At 35.6% G+C, this 20600-nt stretch overlaps 1 protein-coding gene across 8 annotated transcripts in view; it reads left to right on the forward strand.

Annotated features, from left to right (window-relative positions):
* The window catches only part of DOCK9 (dedicator of cytokinesis 9), a 144185-nt gene extending 124113 nt beyond the window's left edge, over positions 1 to 20072 (forward strand). For all 8 annotated transcript variants that reach the window (XM_062566824.1, XM_062566816.1, XM_062566820.1 and 5 more), the window contains 8 exons: positions 4381 to 4503; positions 4861 to 4974; positions 6437 to 6583; positions 8811 to 9021; positions 10676 to 10866; positions 12111 to 12211; positions 12384 to 12522; positions 18820 to 20072. In XM_062566824.1, coding sequence (XP_062422808.1) covers positions 4381 to 4503; positions 4861 to 4974; positions 6437 to 6583; positions 8811 to 9021; positions 10676 to 10866; positions 12111 to 12211; positions 12384 to 12522; positions 18820 to 18942 — 1149 coding nt within the window. In that variant the 3' untranslated portion in view covers positions 18943 to 20072. The remainder of the gene's footprint in view (positions 1 to 4380; positions 4504 to 4860; positions 4975 to 6436; positions 6584 to 8810; positions 9022 to 10675; positions 10867 to 12110; positions 12212 to 12383; positions 12523 to 18819) is intronic.
* Positions 20073 to 20600: the final 528 nt, after the last annotated feature.

The following is a 20600-nucleotide window of genomic DNA, read 5'->3' on the forward strand; positions in this document are numbered from 1 at the left end:
AATAAGGATAATCTTTGTTCTCTCTAGAAGAGAGATCATGTAACAGTGTACTGCTTCATGGAAGCTGAGTGTCTTAGCACTGAAAGACCAAGGCTGCTTGAAGAGTTAAATAGTTGATGTGCGAGTTGTGGTGCCATCTGCCGGCAGCTGCCGTTAATGCCGCTGGTGGGTTTTGGTGGTTAGGATAGTGAGTAGGGTCAGACATTGCCCTTGCATGAAAATGCTACAGATGAGCAGCAAGGGTTTGTCTAGAGTGATGTCAGTCTTTTTCTTAAGCAATTCTTTTTGCTGATGACCAGTTTCTGATAGTTGTGTATGTTAATCAAATTTATTTAACAGCAGTTGTTCCAGTTTTGAGAATCTGATAACCAAATTACATAGAATGATTTAAAGCATACAAAGGTTGGTAAGTAAACTTGTGTTATAAAGCTGTTTTTAGACTTTCTTTGTGTGGTTTCACCCTCTTATCCCTGAGTCATGATGAGTAAATATTTAACCAGGTTTTTCTTTCACAAGAATATCAGTAAATGATTGGCGTAGTAGGATTGTAAGTTACTTCTCAGATATATAAAGGTGAGTAAGGCTTAGTTCTGTCTATTAAAAATACCAAGCTTAAAAATCTTTGGACCTCTAAGAAATATTATCCTCTTCTTCCTTATCACTAAAAAAGCAGTTGGATCGTTTGCCTACATGTAATAAAAATGATGCAGTAAAAATACTATCCAGTCATCTTATTGTCATCTTAAAGTACTGAGATACTTGCAGTTGTGTAAAGCTAGTGAGTGAAAATATTCTTTGCCATAATACCTTGTGACAGACACTCCCTTGTACTTGATTAACTCACTAGCAAGGATAGAATGATCTTTGGAAATGATTTTTTTTCCTCTAATTTTGTGCTATAAGCAGACAATTTGAGAATCTTTTTAGAAGAATGAATATGTATTTTAGAGAAGGCATTTATGTCATAGTACAATTGTTCTCCAGTGATATCTACAGAATGAAAAGAGGCTGACTGGCATTGTATCAGTGCCAATACAGTGATCAATACATGGTGTAATTCAATATAATAAAGCACTTTAATAAAAACAGAAGTAGGTACCAACATACAAGATCCTATAAGTATACTGATAGACTGGTATTCTTCAGGTGTTGATACTCAGTCTAATATGTTCAACATCATCAGCAACTCTGGTCATGGGGTAGTGTGTGCCATCAGCAAGCCTGTGGAGGAGACCAACTGGAGGGCAGATAAATACTGGAGGGCAGAGTTGCCATTCAGAGGACCTCTGACAGAAGGAATGGCTGACAAATCTCATAAATGCAGAGCTCCTGCAGCTGGGAAGAAGTCATCCAATGCATCAGTACAGACTGGGAGCTGACTGGCAGGGCAGCAGCTCTGCAGAGAAAGACCTGGGAGTTCTCCTTGACAAGCGGTTGAACGGAAATCAGTGGTGGACCCTTGTGGCAATAAAAGCCAGCTGCATGCTGGCTTGCGCTAGCAAGTGTTGACAAGTCAAGAAAAGAGACTTTTGCCCACTCTGCTTGTCATTTGTGAAGCCCCATTGGAATCGTGTGCCCAGTGTTTCTTCCCTCTCAGTCAGAAGCGCAGCTGCTGAAGTAGTGGGGGAAGAGTCAGACTCTTGTTAGAGTTGCATAGTGAAAGAACAGGAGGCAATAGTCACAAGTTACAGAGGAAATTCTGATTGGAAATATGGAAAAAAATCTTCCCCTTGAAAATGGTTAAGCACTGAGACAGGTAGCCCAAAGAAGTGGTGGAATCTCCATCCTTGGAGATTTTCAAAACTCAGCAAGCTGAAGTCCTGGGCAGCCTGATCTAACTTTGGAGCTAACCCTGCTTTTTTTAGTAAGAACTTGACCTAGATTACCCAAAGAGGTGCCTTCCAACCTTAATTATTCTATGATTCTAGGTATAATCTGTTTACTCTGGAAATTGGTTAAAGTTTCTATGTCTAGCATAGTTCTGGTATGTATCTGTTATCCCTTTACTTATGTGGAAACTCAATTTTGTATTTTATTTTGTAAAGGCTCAAAGCCAAGATAAAAATACATCATACCCCTTGGAACCAAATGTTCTTTATCTTTTAATAATATTATCCAGTTTAGAATAGGTAAAGGTTTAAAGAAAAGTTTTGGTTACAGTCCTACAAGTGGTCATGTGTGCAATATTAAGACTATACATGCTTTAGGCAGTACTTGAGCTTAATGATTGTAAGTACACTTGGCACACAGTAGAAAAAAGTTGAAGTGCTGAAGTATTAAATATTTTTAGTGCAAACATATACTGTATTGTTTACTTGCATGAAATAGTCTTAATTATTCTTTTGTTGGGGCACAGCACAGAATTTCATTGTAGGGAAGCAAAGAAAACTTTCTACACTGAAGAAAGATTTTCAAACAATGCAAGTGTTGAAAAGAGAATACTGGTATTGGTGCAGAATGCCTATCTGCAGAATTAATTCTCATTTCTAAGTGTGATATTCTCATGATCCCTTTACCATCTGTCAGATAAAATAATAGTACAAATCAGAATGATAATACAGCTTCAGATTTAGTTGCTAAGTGAGTAAGATGCAGGTTGTCTATAAGTGACATAAAGAAGGAATCCTTAAACCAGAATAGTGATTTAAACAAAACAGGTTACTGAAGATGACTGACAAATTTTAACATAATACCTTAGACTTAAAAAAAAAAAAATACTGGTACAGGTAGTTGGCAACAGCTTTATGCTAATAGAGAGACTTTGTACATAAGACAGTAATGTATTGATACTGTGCTTTTGTAACAATATTTCCTCAAATGTGCTCTTTAATATCTATATTAAAAACAGTATCTCTTAACTTCAGGTTGAAAGTTTTCCTTTTCCCCTAACCTTGACATTTATATTGGTTTATCAGCATTTTGACATTCTTCTTGCATCAAGTCAAATTTATTTGAATGCTGACATTGCTAAAAACAATTATACCAAAAGCTGTTTCAGAATTTTTGTACCAATATACATAAATCAGAAACTATTGTATTTTAATTTTTTTCTTTAAGCCTTTATTTTATTTCTGGTAATACAGGAGTAATAAATTTTTAGCCATCATCTGCTCTGTTTATCAGGACTCTTTTCTCTAACTTATCCTTCCTTCTTCTGTGTTCTTTCCCTCCTATGAACTCTCCCATGTTCAGCTTTTACTCTGTTTTCCTGTGTGCAAACAAAATTTTGCTGCTCTGCTGCATCTGAATGGCCTCTGATGCCTGAGCTGTAAGGCTCTGGGAGTCATAAAACAGGATGTCTGGACAGTCCTTGTGGTGCAGCAGTGCTCTTGTTGCTGAGGATGGAGATACTGGAGAGCCTTTAGCTATAATGATTGGAGGAAAGAGGGTGTTTTGGGGCCTATTGCAACACTTAGGCATGAGCAGAATTTTTCAGTCATCTTTTGCTCTCAGCCCTCTACCAAAGGGAGGAAGAGAGTAAGGTGGCATTGCATCCCTTCCAGGGATGAAAGGAGTTATTTTCAGCTTTTGGCTTCATCACTAGGCTACAGGGATGGTACAAGGATGTCTCAAGAAGTAGAAATGTAACATCTTCTGTCTCTTAGTCTCAAACTTGGATTCTAGGGGAGATTCTTAGAGCTCAAGGCACGTTTGCAGAGGACTGAGATAGATATCCTGACACATGTGTTGATGGGAATGGACTTTATCGTGATTCTAATTCACTCTAAGTTGTGACCAAGTATAAGACAATTCAGTCATAGAAGCTGTATCCTGTTGTATATTGTCTGTACCATTGCAAATTATAGTCTAGTTAAGGGAATTTAGCCAAGTAATTCTGAATTTATGAAAAGAAGAAGGAATAAAATTTGAGGTTTTTTGTTATGCTTATGAAGTAAAACAAATTAAATTCACAGAAAAGGAAGAATTATGACAAACTGAAGGAAGAGACTTCATAATTATGATCTGGTTAATACAGTGCAAACTATATGTTTCAATTTAACTTTAAGCATAGTTTTCATTTAACCTTAAATAACTATTTTTTTGCAAGAGGGGTATTAGGATCAAGCTAAAACCACTAAAGCCAAGCTGGTTTCTTGCTTGTGACTCTTTTTTGGCCCTTCTAGATTTCTCAACTTCTCTAAATGTTGTTATGTGCTGTTTTCATTTTGGAGTAAGTGTAAAAAATTCAATTAGCATACTTTAATTACTCTGAGCACATATTTTGGTAGTGTATCTTGCTATTGCATTGATTATGTGTACAGATAATTTTGTTTTGATACATGCTCCCTTTTTCCTTGGGAAGAATTTCGGTATAATTACTTGGCATGCTTTTCGAGAGGACTGAATTTTTTCTATCTTTCAAATGTGTATCCAATCTAGGATGTGCTCATGGAATTGTTGGAGCAGTGTGCTGATGGACTCTGGAAGGCAGAACGCTATGAACTGATTGCTGACATATATAAACTTATAATTCCTATTTATGAAAAACGGCGGGATTTTGAGGTACTAAATCTATTCTGAGAATATATGAGGGAGGGTGAAAAAGAAACCCTAGGTCTTCCAGTCTAACCACATGATACATTGCACCCCCCAGGATAAAACAGAATTAAATTTGTAACTGAAATATGAATGTATTGAAATTTTGAAATTTTGATTAAAAATATGTTAAATGTTTTATCTTTAAATATAAATAAATATTTAAGGTTTTTACTCTGATACAAATGCTAAACCTATTACTACTGTTTTGTAAAATAATCTTTTCAGTTGATACTAACTGTAAGGACATTATTCGTAGTTGTTTTTAGATACCCATGTTCTACTTTGATCTGTTATCCCATGATTGTTCTGTCCTACTTTTAGAGGCTCGCTCATCTGTATGACACTCTTCATCGAGCATACAGTAAAGTAACAGAAGTAATGCATACAGGCAAGAGACTGCTGGGAACTTATTTCAGGGTAGCATTCTTTGGACAGGTGAGCATTATCTCATTATCATCTCTCTGTGGCATGCAGTAAGAAAAACCTTAATTTATTTTGGAAGGTATACTGTTTCAAAATCTTTATTGATAATCATGATATAGAAAGCATGAGAAATGTGTTATATTAGAAATAATTAAACATCATAAGTAATTTTGTTTAAAACATTTATCAGTCCCAATACAGTGGTTCTTTATCTTCCTCAGTAAATTTTTTGCTTTTTTTTTTTTCTTTTTCTTTTTTTATTTACTGTCTTAAGGCAGCGGTAAGTTCTCTATAATGTCAGTTCTTAGCAATGTATTGACTTAATGTCTTTAGTGCTGTAGTGTGGTTTGCAAGACTGCTTCTTAGATTGCTCTTAGATTGCTATGCATTTGTAGCCATTGCAATTAAAAAAAATAACATTAAGTTCCATAGAGAATAAATCACTCTTTTCTGTACATCAGTATTGCATGCTTCAAAAAATATTCTATGTAATGGCTGTGTAAATAGACAGCTTCACATCCTCTAATATATGTCCACACCGCATATCTATCAATATATCATACAGTAACAAAGTAATACACTTTCTACATGCATAGCCCAGTTGTTAATTGTTCAGCAGAGCATGAATACTCTGAGCAGTATAACTTTACATGTATTTTGTTGTCTTTTATAACTTTATAGCAATACCAGTTTACAGACAGTGAAACAGAGGTTGAGGTAATTACAGTAACCGCTTACAAAGCAAGCGATGCAGTAAAAACTACTGCATTTCAGCTTAGTTTGATGTGGGTATTTTTGTCAGTCTAGCCTGTGTTTATACATGATCTGTTGTGCTTTTCTATTACGTCTGTTTCATTTTATGACAAAAATATTTGTTTTCTGATTTCAAACATAAACTCAGACATGGCTTGTTGTTTTAAACAAATCTCCTGTTTCACTTTCCATGTACTCGCTGCTAGATTTAGTCACAGTTTTAAAACAAGTGATTTGCACATTGAAAATAAACAAGCTTGTACTAGTTTGATACAACATAATGTTTAGGATTTTAAATAAATTTCAGATTATTTTTATGTAAGCTATTGTCAAAATGCTCAACTGTGATTTGGATAGTCCTATTGGGCAATGAGATTTTTGTTTTGGCAAGTGAAACAGTGCAGAGAACTCGCTTTTAAATAAAAGAGACAACTTTTTTTTATCTCAAAGTCTTGGCACACCATAAAATTACAACAGACCTTTTAAAATTGTAATTTGTATGCTTACATTATCTTTCACTCATTCTGTAGTAGATAATTACATTTTTCTGTCTTTTGATTCCCATAGGAAAACTTTTTTACTTAGATTTTAATTTCTGTTTATTTACTTTTGCTTGAAATCTGATGTTAAATGTTTACATTTGCTTTGAACCACAACCATTATGTTTATCTTAATCACGTCCAAAGTTTTTTCCAGATTTTGATTGCTTTGTTTTTTACAGGGATTCTTTGAGGATGAAGATGGAAAGGAGTATATTTATAAAGAACCTAAACTTACTCCTCTTTCAGAAATTTCCCAAAGACTACAAAAACTCTACTCTGACAAATTTGGATCTGAAAATGTCAAGATGATTCAGGATTCTGGCAAAGTATGATTTCTGTTCTCTCCAAAAGAATTCTAATATATAACTTTCTTCCACAGATCTACTTGAAATATTCTGGAATCACTGTCCTTTACTCATTTGGTACACAAAAATACACATCCAAAAACTCTGCTGATTAAAGGGCATGAGAGAAATATCTCCTATTAAGTTTGCTATTAAGAAGCCCAAAAGATTAATTTTCATAGTGTCACCTCTCTAAATAAATGTTTATTATGATTTTTTATGGTGATTATGATTTTATTGTGATTACTTCCTTTGTTATCTTTAGCTGTATTTCTTGCCAGTTCATGCATAGTCATTCCTTGGAAGTTTTCCTTTCATGCATCTGAAGAGCAGAGTCCAAGCTCTGCCGAAATAAGAAACAGACCATGCTTGTAAAAATAAATAAATAAATAAATAAATAAGAGGCCATATTAAAAAGACATATGAATGCTATGTCAACTGTTATTGTTATCCTTGTATACCTCTGAGCCTGTTCAATTCTAAAGTGCTCAAATGGTAGAAAAAAATGCTGTCATGAAGTTACCTGGTGAAATACAGAAGCAATTAGCAGTTTTGCCAGTGTGGGATTAGACATAGCTAAAGCCTCCCAAGACCCTCATACATTATCCTCTTTAACTGTAACATGCTGCTAACAAAGTCCAGGATCTAGTATACAGTGGTGTGAACCTGTTTTTTTCAAAGCCTAAGTAAATATTTTTCTGAGATAAATTTTGTCACTTGTCTGTTGGGCCTCTGGAGTCCACTTTTCTGCTTTTAGGTTAAGATTTGTCATAGGAAATACTTTCCTTTGTAACTGAAGACTTCAAAGTTGGTGCGTTGAAGAGGACTACAATCCCCATAGGTTGAGAAAAACACATGCTGAGTAAGATTCCACTCTGAATTCCTTTCACGCTCTTAGCAAAAGCTAAATTTAATGTTGTGGAAGACAAAAGATTTATATTTTCATAGCCATTCCAGTGTACTTCTGTAGTATAAATTTACTAGATTCTACTTAATTATAATTCATATGCATGTCAGCATTTGTAGGGAAACTTTTCTATCAGCTCTATCAGATGTATCAGATGTGCCAGTGGCAGAAAAATTACCACTTAAGTTCCAGTCCAATAGTCTGAAAACATTGCAGATTTTTTACAGATTGAATCAAGCAGCACGTTCCAGTAAAACAGGATATCAGATGGCATGCCTTAGTTCTGTTACCATTTGTTACAGGATTTACCTGATGACTTTATGTGTGTATTTGCATTTTCAGTTTTCACATTTAGTTTATAGAACTGAAATGGCTCATAGATAGGCAGAGATGACATGAACATCTGATGTAGTGTTAAAATGTCAGGCTGCAACTTTTAGTAAGATGCATGGGTTTAGGGTCTCCTCTTTGTCAATTGCTTGAGAGAATTTCCAGGAGGAGGAAAACAAAACAAAACAAAAAAAACCTCTAATAATGTCTATTTAGGGATTGTGCTGGGCAAAGCTTTTGGAGGCCTCATCTGCTGGAACTGGAGATTAGCTGCTGCTTTTACAAAATTAAAGATCTGCCAGCCCATGTGCCTCATATTCATCCATTTCCAGAAATAAAATGAACTGGTTTGCAATGAGTCCTGGAAAATGAAGCCTACAATTTTCCCTGTTCCTTCCAGTAGATTCTGTGGGTATAGGATGTCTTAGCTGGGCAGCCAGAAGGGGAGGAGTGCCTTCTCAAAATGTTATCTAGAATATTTAAAATGTAACTTTGTATTTTTACTTACTAACTTTTTATATCTCACTAACAACTGTTGGTTTCCAGTCAACTTTTGTATCAGCTATCATGAAGGGCAAGTATTTGTTTCTGAATTCTGGTTTTATGACTTTTCTTGAAATCCAAGATTAAGTGTACACATAAGTAAAATATTATGTCTTGCATATTGTTGTATGCATTATATTGTATGCATTTCTGCATACAACAAATATTGTAAGTGATAGCCTTAAAAAAATGCATGCATCTGTGTTGTCTTCCTAATACTTAGAAATTGAAATTAGAGCATTAGTGCTGAACATAGCCTCTGAGAGAGTGAGAAGGGAGAGGCTGCTACTGTTAATATAAAACCATGAGAGCATTAATGTTCATTCTGTTTGCAGTAATTTACAGGATAAGAGACTAAATTTAATTTCTGAAAGTTGTGTGCCTACAACTAAATTTACTCAACTATTTGTTTTTTGCTATATTTTTAAGGTAAATCCTAAGGATTTAGATTCAAAATATGCATATATTCAAGTTACTCATGTAACTCCATACTTTGAAGAAAAAGAGTTGCAAGAAAGAAAAACAGATTTTGAAAGGACTCATAACATTCGTCGCTTTATGTTTGAGATGCCTTTTACTCAAGCTGGTAAAAGACAAGGAGGAGTGGAAGAACAGTGTAAACGACGGACTATTTTGACAGGTACTAGGTGCATGGAATTTGCCTTTTAAAGAGAATTGCTCTGTTTCTGACTAATATTTAATTTTTGATACTATTTTTTTTTCTTATGTAGTATATTTGGTCAGAAAATTTTTTAGAAGATTTCACACATGTCTTGGAAATGACTAGAATTGCAAATTATATTAAAATATAGTTAGACAAAAATCTTTAAAATGAGTACATACTTGAGAATAGCACTCAGTGACTTGCAAACACACTTATGTACAGCCTTCTGAGAGTACATGTCATCAGGTATTTCTTAATCCTGAAGTTTTGGGAAGAGAGTAAAAATCTCATATTTGAATAGGTTTTAACTAGTCCTCACTTTGAAAATAATTTCCTTTTTAATAATGGAATGTATGGGTCTCTTTTCACCGTTTCCTGTACTCACCTTTTGCTATAAATAATTAAAAATAGTGTTTTTATTCCAGCTGTAGGTTTTTGGTTTTTTTTTTTTCCAACACTCTTTCAACCTTTGGAACTGTAAAAAGCTGTGTTGGTTTTCTTGATTTTCTTGATTAAAAATAGCTGAAAGAGCTTGAATGCAGGCACTAGTTTGAGTCCCAATTCTATTTCATTGTAACTTTGGACTAAACACTGTGCTTGAGGTTCTTTTTTGTTAGCTTTAAGAAGGGAGATGCTGTGTGTCTTGCATACGATCGAACTTCAGAGGTGTTTAATTCACTGATGCAAAGTGTTTTGGTATTTTAAGATAAATAGAACTTATGGTGTCTTTGGTATTTTTGTACATCATATAAACCAGGTTTTGTGAAATTACAAGTTACGCTTTAAATGAAAGTTGGCAAATTAATTCAAATGGTCTAATTCTATTCTGTTCGGGTATTTTCATTTCACTTACCTAAACTTCTTTATAGTTATCAGTTAAAATATTTTTCATAGTTCTGACCAAAACAGGTTTTAAGACTGGTTTCTTCAAAGGATAACCCAAACATGTTTTTTTTTGGTCTTTTCTCTTTAAGCTTTGAAAATAACTAATCTGGAGTCTAGATTTCATTATTTTTTAAAAAGACTAGTTTAAGTTTTATCTCCGATAAAAGCATGAGAATATATATCTATTAATATGCTATATTAATATAGCAATAAATGCAATTTAAATAAATGAGTTTATCATATTAGCTGACTATAGCTCATACTTATAAGGAAATACAAAATCTAGTCTTGCTGGTGTTATATTTTTCTCCTTTTTTTTGAGATATGTGCATTATAAGCAATTCTTTTTACAGTTCCCATATGAAATAAGTTCTAATAATTTATTTGGGGGGTAGAGGGATAGTGTAGTGGTTATCACATCTGCTTTATATGTTCAAGGTTCTGGGTTCAAGCCCCAGTGGAACCAGCACCAGGAAATCTTTGGGATGTTGGACTAGATGATCTGCAGAGGTCCCTTCCAGACTTATTGATTCTGTGATTTCTTACTGTTACTAGGAGTAATAATAATCTTTCATCGTTATTATAACGTTATAATACTTTTTCTATATTTTGTTCCCATTATATAACCATGTGATATTAAATTGGGTGACAAATTATACAGAACTTTTTATGTAAAATTGCATGAAAATATACTTACTTCAAAAGACTCTTTTTCTAACTATGTTACTCTGATTTCTGTCCATAGCTATACATTGCTTCCCATATGTGAAAAAGCGCATTCCTGTAATGTACCAGCACCATACTGATTTAAACCCAATTGAAGTAGCCATTGATGAAATGAGTAAAAAGGTTGCAGAACTCAAGCAACTTTGTTCTTCAGCTGAAGTAGATATGATCAAATTGCAGCTGAAGCTACAAGGAAGCGTCAGTGTTCAGGTAAGATCATATAGTTTGCCATTTCACTTGTTTCTATCTTTGGAAAATTACATAAGCAGCAGGTTTATCATTAGTTTCCACTCTGTGTATTCAAGAACATTGTAGCTTAAAAATATACTCAACATACACGATTATTTTCAGAGTAGCAAAAACAGTAAAAGTATTCAGTCTTTACACTGATTGTTTGACAGTTATGAAAAGATTAAGATTACATGTCCATGTAAGTGGTCCATGCCACTTCAGATTCTGGTGTAAAGCTGAAACTAGAATAAAATTGTGACTTCTCAAGTGAGGAAGAATTAATGTATTTTGCTTAGAGATAGGTCTGCTCAGATTGGATTCAACACGGTCATTATTGCTTTTGTGTTGTAGTAAGATCCTTAGGGAGCCGAAGGGAGAGTGCCAAAATATAGGAGGAGGAAAATAGAAGAAAATTCCACTGTGCAACAGTTTGTTTTGCCTAAGAAAGGAAAGAACCAAATGTAGTAGAAAGAAACAGATTCATCAGTGTAAGGTAGATACAGTGATCATAGCATATACAGATCACTGTTTAAAGGGCCTTAAGATTGCAATGCTAACAACACTACTCTGCTATTTTTAACTAATTCATATCAAAGGAACAATAAACACAAGGTTATCTGAAGGGAACTGTTGTCATGTTGCAGAAAAATGAGTGGTTGCAGAATCAGGAAGTGCTCAAGATAGCCTCTGGGAGAGTTAGAAGGGAGAAGCTGTTACTGTTAATATAAAAGAATAGCAGGAGCTTTCTTCTGTGAGAACATATGTAAATTTATTAGAAGCAGCATATGGGTTGAAAATAGCTAAATCCACTATTCCACACACCTGCTGTAATAGCACGCTTAAATTTCTGCTAATTACTGCACAATTGTCAGCATGGAAGAGTGTTTTCAATAGATAAACAGGCCAAACAGTAGTAGACTTAGCTCTGTTTGTTTCCTCTCCTAATTTCACAAATAATGATAACAAATTGGCAATGTGAGCTATAACTTTGTCTTCCTGTCTCATCTTTTAAGCGATATATTTCTGCTAAGAAATGTTCATACAAGGTGCTGTCCTCTTATGTTACAACTCGAATAGTTGTCTTATTTCAGAAGTCCAACTTTTTTGAAATCATTGCATTCTAAGAAAAGCAAATCAGATACAAATCTGTAGTATCTGTTATTGCTGAGACAATATGCTTAACAGAGAAATTACTTTATTTTGTAATTATCATTCTTTTTTAGGTTAATGCTGGTCCATTAGCATATGCAAGAGCTTTCTTAGATGACACAAACACCAAAAGATACCCAGACAATAAAGTGAAACTACTGAAGGAAGTTTTTAGGTATGTTTTTTAATTGTCTTTCTTTTTTTTAATTGACATTGTAGGATTTTTTTTTTCTCTGATACTTTTAATGTTAGTCATGCTCTGAGTGCATTAAAAGCTAGTACTTTGAATTACTCTTTGGATTTTACATTCCTCCTTGAAATCTTTTTTATTATTTTATGTAAATCAGGCAATTTGTTGAAGCTTGTGGACATGCTCTGGGTGTAAATGAACGACTTATAAAGGAAGATCAGTTGGAATACCAAGAAGAAATGAAGGCCAACTACAGAGAAATGGCAAAAGAGCTTTCTGAAATAATGCATGAACAGGTATGTGTTGAGATTAAATTATAAATATCACCATTCAGAATGTTGCCATAATGTGATCCCACAAAGAAAAATGTGCGTTGTGCTTTACATTAAAGTATTGTTTTGTTTTAGATTTTATTTCTATTGAACTTTAATCACATCATGGAATTCTAAATTTTTCATTTTTTTTCTGTGTCTGAATTTCCTCTGGATGCTTTCTTGACGTTCAAAATTAAGTGTTCATCAAGAAAATAAGTCTTGGCATCAGCATGCTTTTGTAAGAGAGGAAGACTATAGTAAAGATGAAAAAAATGTATGAATGTAATGAATGACATTATATATGTCATTTATACTACGTGTGTTTAGTTATAGAGATCTTTATTCAGTGATCGAGGAAGTTCATTCTTGTCCATACTTCCTAATAATTGCAGGAGGAATTCATCTGCAAGCTTATCCCTTTTTATTTAGATTTGGGAGATGTAAACATTTACCTTCTCAACAAAGAGGTAAAGATCTTTCAAGAGGTACTCTAACAGATTTTCCTGACAGGAATCCCTAACCGGAAATGGAGATAAGGGAAAACAGAAACTCTCATGGAACAAGATGTAGGACTGTGCATCTGTGAACTATAGCAGAAATGCCTTCTGACTTCAGAAGCAAGGGTACTGTCCCCAGGAAGACAGAAAAGGCTGAAGACTATTGCTTAATCCCTACCTTCTTCAAGATTTTTTTAAAAGGAACTTCAAGTTCCTTTTCTTTTTTCCACTGTTATTGCTATAATCTTCATAGAAATGTAAAATCATAGAATCGGTAAGGTTGGAAGGGACCTCTGGAGATCATCTAGTCCAACCCCCTTGCTCAAGCAGGGTCACCTATAGCGTGGTAGACACAGTTGCATCCAGGCGGGCCTTGAAGATCTCCAGAGAAGGAGAGTCCACCACCTCTCTGGGCAACCTGTGCCAGTGCTCCGTCACTCTCACAGGGAAGAAATTCCCCCTCACGGTCAGGCAGAACTTCCTGTGCTTCAATTTCTGCCCATTGCCTCTTGTCCTGTGACACGGGATAACTGAAAAGAGTTTGTCCCCATCCCCTTGAAACCCTCCCTTCAGATACTTATAGACATTGATAAGATCCCCTCTCAGTCTTCTCTTCCCCAGGCTGAAGAGGCCCAGCTCTCGCAGCCGTTCCTCATAGGGCAGATGCTCCAGCCCTCTGATCATCTTCGTAGCCCTACGCTGGACTCTCTTTAGTAGCTCCATGTCTCTCCTTTCCCAATGCCACAAAATGGTTTATAGTTCTTAACCTTCAAGATACATATTTCTGATCCACAAGGAATACCTGTATTTTCTGATAATATTTCACATTAAAACTAAATATTTCTATGAGACTTTCTTAGATGCCTGAGCATAGGATCCTCTTTTTTTAGAGCAGAAACCGAAGCATCCCAGTCTAGATGACTAGCTGGTACAAAGAGGAGCTCTGTGTTTCCCTTGTCCTTACAAATGACTTTACTCTGGAATCAAATTGAATGTGAAAAAGCATATTTGAGACTTACCTGAGGCATGCGGTTCAGGTGACATTTAAATGATCTGTTAAATTGTCTTCATTTGGGAAATACCACTTTTACTTGTCAGGATTACTTCTTTTGTGTGGTTGGTAGAGCATGGGAAAGCATCTGGCCAACCAGAAAATGTATCTACCAACACAACGAAATATTTAAACCGACCACATTTAGGTAATTCAGAGAAATCTATCTGCCAGTGTTCCCCTGGCATTAATCCTCTTTTTACTTCTCCCATGGGTGGTTTCTTCTGAATTTTGGGGTTATTTGCACAACAGGTAGGGCAACTTTTACATTAAGGTCAGCATTTGATTGCATCTTTGATCCCACAGCATATCTTTTTACACTGCTTATCATAGCATCTGCTCCCATGTGAGATCCTTCATGCAGTCTCATAAGGAGCACTTCCATCATTTTGGCCATAGTTAAAACTAGTTCATTTGGAATGACCCACCACCCTTCAACATTTTCTGTACACTTTAGCCTTTCTGCCAATTGATTTTCTTTGTCTGAATATTCAGGAGGTCTCGTGTAATTTTCTACTGGGTATTAAAACCCCAATCACCTGTCCTGCTGATACTGCTCTTTTGGCTGCCATATCTGCTCTCCTGTTTCCTTGCGCCACTGCACTATTTCCTTTTGGAGGGGGGCTTTGCAATACATTATAGCTACTTCTTTGGGTTCTATTATTGCCTGTAACAATCTTGGTATCTTTTGTCCATACTTTACGTTGCTTCCTTCTTCGCAATCTAAGCCTTTTTCTTTGAAGCGCAGTACCTGGGCAAGTGCCCCAAAATTTAACAGGCTCACTGATGCTTCTAGCCATATTTACTCTGAGTCAGCTCCAATCAAGATGTCATCTCCATCTGTAAAAGAGTGGCATTTTTATTACCTTCCTGACATTGGGCTGGCTCTTTGGCCAAGCTCTCACCAAACAGGGTAGGACTGTTCTTGAATCCTTGATGAAGAACCGTCCAGTATAACTGCTCCTTCCTCCTCGTAGTGGGCCTTTCCCATGCAAAGGCAAAAATTGTCTGGGTTTGTTCTTCTATGGAAATATAAAAAAAAAAAAAAAAGCATCTTTTAAATCTAGCACAGTAGAACAATTGTTAGTCTCAGGCACTGAGGCTAAAAGAGTAAATGGGTTTGGCACCGCGGCATGTATATCTTTTGTTATCTGGTTCACTGCCCTTAGGTCCTAGACTAGCCGATATTCTTGGGAATGCGGTTTCCTTACCGGCAGGATTGGTGTGCTGAGTTCAGATCGACACTCTCTAAGCAAGCCGTATTGCAAGAAGGCATTAGGGATTCCAATCCTCTACGTGCTTCCTGCTTGACAGGGTACTGATGCATCCTAACTGGCTTCGCTCCTGGTTGTAGCACTGTTTTGTTTGGGGTCGCACTTTCTGCTTTACCTGGCTTTGTCGAGGCCCAGACCAGGGGAATCACCGCCTCTAATACACTTGAAAGGATACTTGCACTGTTATCCTCCAGAGCTGATCTCATCAAAAGGCAGATTTGCACTCTCCACGCTGATCGTGGAGGGATGTGAAGCTGTACAGAATGCTTGGACAGAGGTTATGCACAGTAAATCCCATCCTAATAAAGGGAGGGGACACTCTGGCATATAGAGAAACTCATGAGTCAATTTAGTACCCCCAATTGTACACTCCATTGGTTGCAATAATGGCCTCAAAGTTTCCTTCCCCTAGCCCCAACAATGGTGGTAGTAGTCTTACTTAAGGGTCCTTTACAACCAGTTATCACTGAATGACTGGCTCCACTGTCTAATAACAAATCTATAGTTTCATTCCCCAGCTTTACTGGAACCAGGGCATTAGCTGGGGAGATTCTGGTTTTCTCCTCCGATCCCCTTCGTTCCATATTTGAGCCCTCTAACATAATTAGGTCGGTGCTGTCTGGGCTCTGTGGCTTTGTTATCCTTCTTCGGTTTGGACATTCATTTTTCCAATGCCCTTCCTGTCCACAAATGTGCATTCATTTGTACCCAAAGAGGGCCAAGGGAGGCCTCCTCCTGGCCTCCCTCCCCTTCTACCTCTGCCTCCTCTGTTATCTCTTCCGCTTCCCCTGCCCCTACCTTGGAATTCCTCTCCAGGCTGCTGCCAGGAGAGAGGCCTGTAGTTTCAGTAAGTTTTATGTTTCTCTTTTTCTCTTTTCATCTCGATTATTCTATACCTTACACGCTATTTCTGTCAGCTGTGAAGCAGACATTCCCCAGCTCCATCTGCCTTCTCTAGCTTCTTTCTAATATCCTGAGCTGACTGGCCAATGAAGAGCATATTAAACTTTCTTTGATTCGCTTCCTCAGTTGGATCCAAGGCTGTCCACCTTCTGGCTGCTTCACATAATCTTTCATAAAAGGCCAAGAGATTTTCTTCGGGCCCTTGCTTTACTTCATACAACTTTGATACAGTCTTTGGTTGCGGAAGCCCATATCGAGCCCCGTGTAGAATTAACTGTTGATACTGCTTCAATAGCTCCCTACCCTCACTCCTATTTTGATCCCACTCTGGATCCCTTCTGGTGAGTAAGTACCTCAGGATCCCCCTTTCTATCCCTTTTCTCACCCTCTTCTTTTGCGTTATCAGTTACCAGCCTCCTTTCTTCCCCCATCAGGAAAGTGTTCAGCAGTGCCTGCACATCTCCCCAGTTAGGATTATGAGTTATCACAAAAGTCTCCAAAAGTTGATGCAGCTTCTCAGGATTGGGGGCAGGTTTAGCTCAGTTGGTTAGAGGGTGGTGCTGCTAATGCCAAGGTCATGGTTTCAATCCCTGTACGGGCTATGCTGAGGGTTGGACTAGATGATCTCCAGAGGTCCCTTCCAATCTTACCATTCTATGATTCTATGATTGTATCCTTCAGATATATAGAATGACTTTATCCATTAACTATTTTTTGACATCTCCAAATTTTATTATCATTATCCAAGAAATACTTGCTGAAAAAAGCTAGTGAGTATCTAAATAACAACATATCCATATATTTATCGAAGAAGGATTTGCTTTTATTTTATTCTAAAATAGAACATTTCCAAAACTTCTGTGACAGATTTTTTTCCCTTAGGAAATTTTGTCCAGTAGTTGAAATTCAGTTTACATGCTTCCTTGCTCTCCGTTATTTCCTGATGCGGTTTTCTCAGATACTGCATTTGAGTAGTTCCATGCTGTGATATTATTATGGTGAAGCACAAGAACACAGCAACTGCATAGGCTTTATTTTCGTTATCTTATTCTTTCGTTACACTATTAAAGAGAAACTTTTCTAAATCACTGATACAGTAGAGAATACTATGAGACAAAGTTTGCAGGGAGTGATACCATTTTATCAGAACCACTGTTGTTTTTAATAAGAACAAGTAACTGTTCAGATATGCCTGTACAAAAAAAGTTTTGAAAGATCTTTGGAACAGGAAAAGAAATTTCTTAGCTGACAAAAAGGGGACAGTTTGACTATACTTTACTGTGATTTATTGAAAAACAGAAAACGGTGGAGGGTTTTTGAAAGGAGGATGACTGGATGGCTGATCAAGGCAAACAAGGTATATGGGAGAATTAGCTGCACACAAGAGTGCTTCAGAAAAGAAAGAACAACTTTGGACAAGTGATTTAATAGGATAATAAATGAAAAATTAATCTTTTCATGATATAGGAAAAAGTTGAAGTATATAATTACAGTTTGAACACAAGAAGCAGAAATGTTTTAAACTCAGTCCAAGATCTGTATGTTCAAAAAATACTCAGATGAGTCTGTTTACAAGGATTGCAGATCTGGAAAAGCATGTAATGCCTGAAACTTCAGGAGTAAATCAAGTTGCCTACAAGTAAACAAAGAGAAGAAGCGGCAGACAACTGAATCTCTTAGGATAGAATGAATAGGATATCGAAGTATAGCACCAGCTGCAGTAATGTGTACTGTTATCCTTACCACTGTTTTTTTCTACAGATGTAATTAGATGTAAATAAGTTAATTAAAACATAATATGTAAAAATTGGATTGATCACTTCTCAGAAGGCTTAGGATCATGAGACCCTTCACTGAAATCTAAAAGTGTTACCCACATGTGGCTACTTATTGGCATATTTGGAAATAGAGCTTCTTACAACGTTTGTTCTAAAGTCTTTGCAAAAACTTAGCTGCCTTATGATAGTGTGGTGTTTAAATGGTTATAAAAAGCTTTGTTATGAAGAATATTTTATAGAAAAGAATCTTAATGGAATTTTCTTTTTTTTTCCTGTGCTGCTTGCAAACATGATCAGATGGGATGGTAATTAATTTTCTTTATTTGTGCTGTTAGCTTGTCTAACTAATCATTATATAATTCCTTTTAGCTAAGAATTAATTTTTATTTTCATTATAAAAATTATACCTAGTTCAGAACAAGTTTATTCTTTCATTCTTTTCTCCTAATATAGCTGAGAGTAGTAGTTCTTCCAGTCACCTATTGCAGATGTCTATAGCCATCATCTGAGAAAATGCTGTCAGACATACAGTGAGTGTGAAACTTTTAGCCTTTTGAAAGGAAGAATTCTAGTTCCACTCAGTGGTAGAAAAACATTACTAGCAACAAAACCTTATGTAGGGCTCACATGATAGATGAATCAAATATTTCTAATTTTAACATCAGTAAATTTATAGCTGTTGAGAATAAAGGGTTTTTTGGTGCTCAGCTTATATCATTTTTATAAATATTTGTGTTATTTTGTGAAGTTTTGGTAAATTTGTTTTCTATTTTAAGATTACTCCTGTTGAAGAAAAGACCAGTGTAATGCCTAATTCACTACACATTTTCAACGCCATAAGTGGAACACCAACAAGCACAACAGTTCACGGGATGCCCAGTTCTTCATCAGTTGCATGATTGTTTTGTAAAGGAAAGTTGGGTTTTGTTTTTTTGTTTTTTTTTAAAAAAAGTCTGTGGATTTGCTTCATTGTGTGCAAACTCAGGATGAATTTGAAGCTAAATGTGGGGCACGTGCAAGCTGCATAATGCATATAGATGTCCGAACACTCTTAAAACTCGGGGCAGGCAGTGATAAGCTAATAGCAGTTACTGTAATAGTCTTTTAGAGTAAGTAAGCGGGGTGCACATGTATTTTTTTAACTCTGCTAGTAACATTTAAAAGCATTCACAATGTCATTGCAGAGGTGCGTGCTGGGAGATTAAAAAGTTGAAGTTAATTTCTCTTTTTCATTAGAAAGTATTATTTAAATGAATTGCACATTACGAAGTGTTGTGGGATGTAATTTTGCAGATATGTAACGTTCAGATTTTTTTGTGTGTGTGTGTATGGCACAGAGATTGATTTCAAGGACAAGAGCTATTTTGGGATTAGACAGAGACACTAGTTTTTTGGGTTTAATGGAACTGACAATTGTAGTTTTTGTACCATTTGCAAATTGTTGTGCTTTATTTTATACCTTACTGCTTTCTGGAAGTATGTGAACTTAAATCTTACTAAACAACTAAATACAACCAAAGGTCTGTATTAATGAACACCAAGTTATACTAAAATATCAATAGTACTAAATTGCTGTGTACATACTGTTTGTTAATACAGTCCATACTTTCTGTACATAAAGGCATTACATTTCTAAGCATTTTTTAATATTCATACCAGCTCTCAGTCTTCAGCTTTCAGTGAAAATTTGCTCATTCCAAGTATATGCAGATTTTACAGTCCTACAGTCCATTTATTCCTGTATATAAGTGCAATATAAGGATGTATACAGTCTTTGCTATGTTAGGTTTATATGCAGTTATTAAAAAAAGAAGAAGAAAAAAACTTTTTTTGCCAAAGCAATGGAGTATGTAATTGGTGATCATAGTTACTGTGGTAAATGGTGGTATAATTTAAAGCTTTTCTCATATTCTTTTAAAACATTAATTTAGTAATTTTATATTTGGGAGGAAATAAAGGTTTTTAATTTTATTTAACTGGAAGCACTGTCCTGCTGTAATTAAACATTCTGTACTACATCTATATTAAAAGGAAAAAAAGTAGTTACTTTTCCTGCTGTGTGTTCTGGTTTTTATTTTTAATTTATTTTGATTGAGATTGGGGAAAATCTGAAAGATCAAAGCTTGATCAGAAAACTGTCTTTTTGCAACCAAGGGCTCCTAGGTTGGGCAAAAAACAGGAAAAACAAACATTGATAATGACTCTTAACTTCTTATTTATATGTCTTTTCATGATATCTGTAAAGGTGACCATTTTAACGCCTTTTAAAGATTTTGATAGTGGCTATTTCTATTCAGAGAATTATGTTGAATGAGTTATGTAAAGCCATATAAACTCTATAAATACCTTATAGTCTTGACACAGTTGATGAATTTGTTTAAATTATAGCTATAGTTATTAAGCAGAGTTTCTCTTTCAAGTTAAGAGTAGTAGATATTTATTTTGCACTAAGAGCATTTTCTGCATAGGATAGATTTTTATATTTTATTCCTCTCTCTCACTGTAAAATTTGAATTTTTTTCTGTAAGAACAAAATTTAATTGAAATTGGTAAGTGT

The sequence above is a fragment of the Rhea pennata genome, chromosome 1 (assembly GCF_028389875.1).
Source record: "Rhea pennata isolate bPtePen1 chromosome 1, bPtePen1.pri, whole genome shotgun sequence".
Taxonomy (NCBI): domain Eukaryota; kingdom Metazoa; phylum Chordata; class Aves; order Rheiformes; family Rheidae; genus Rhea; species Rhea pennata.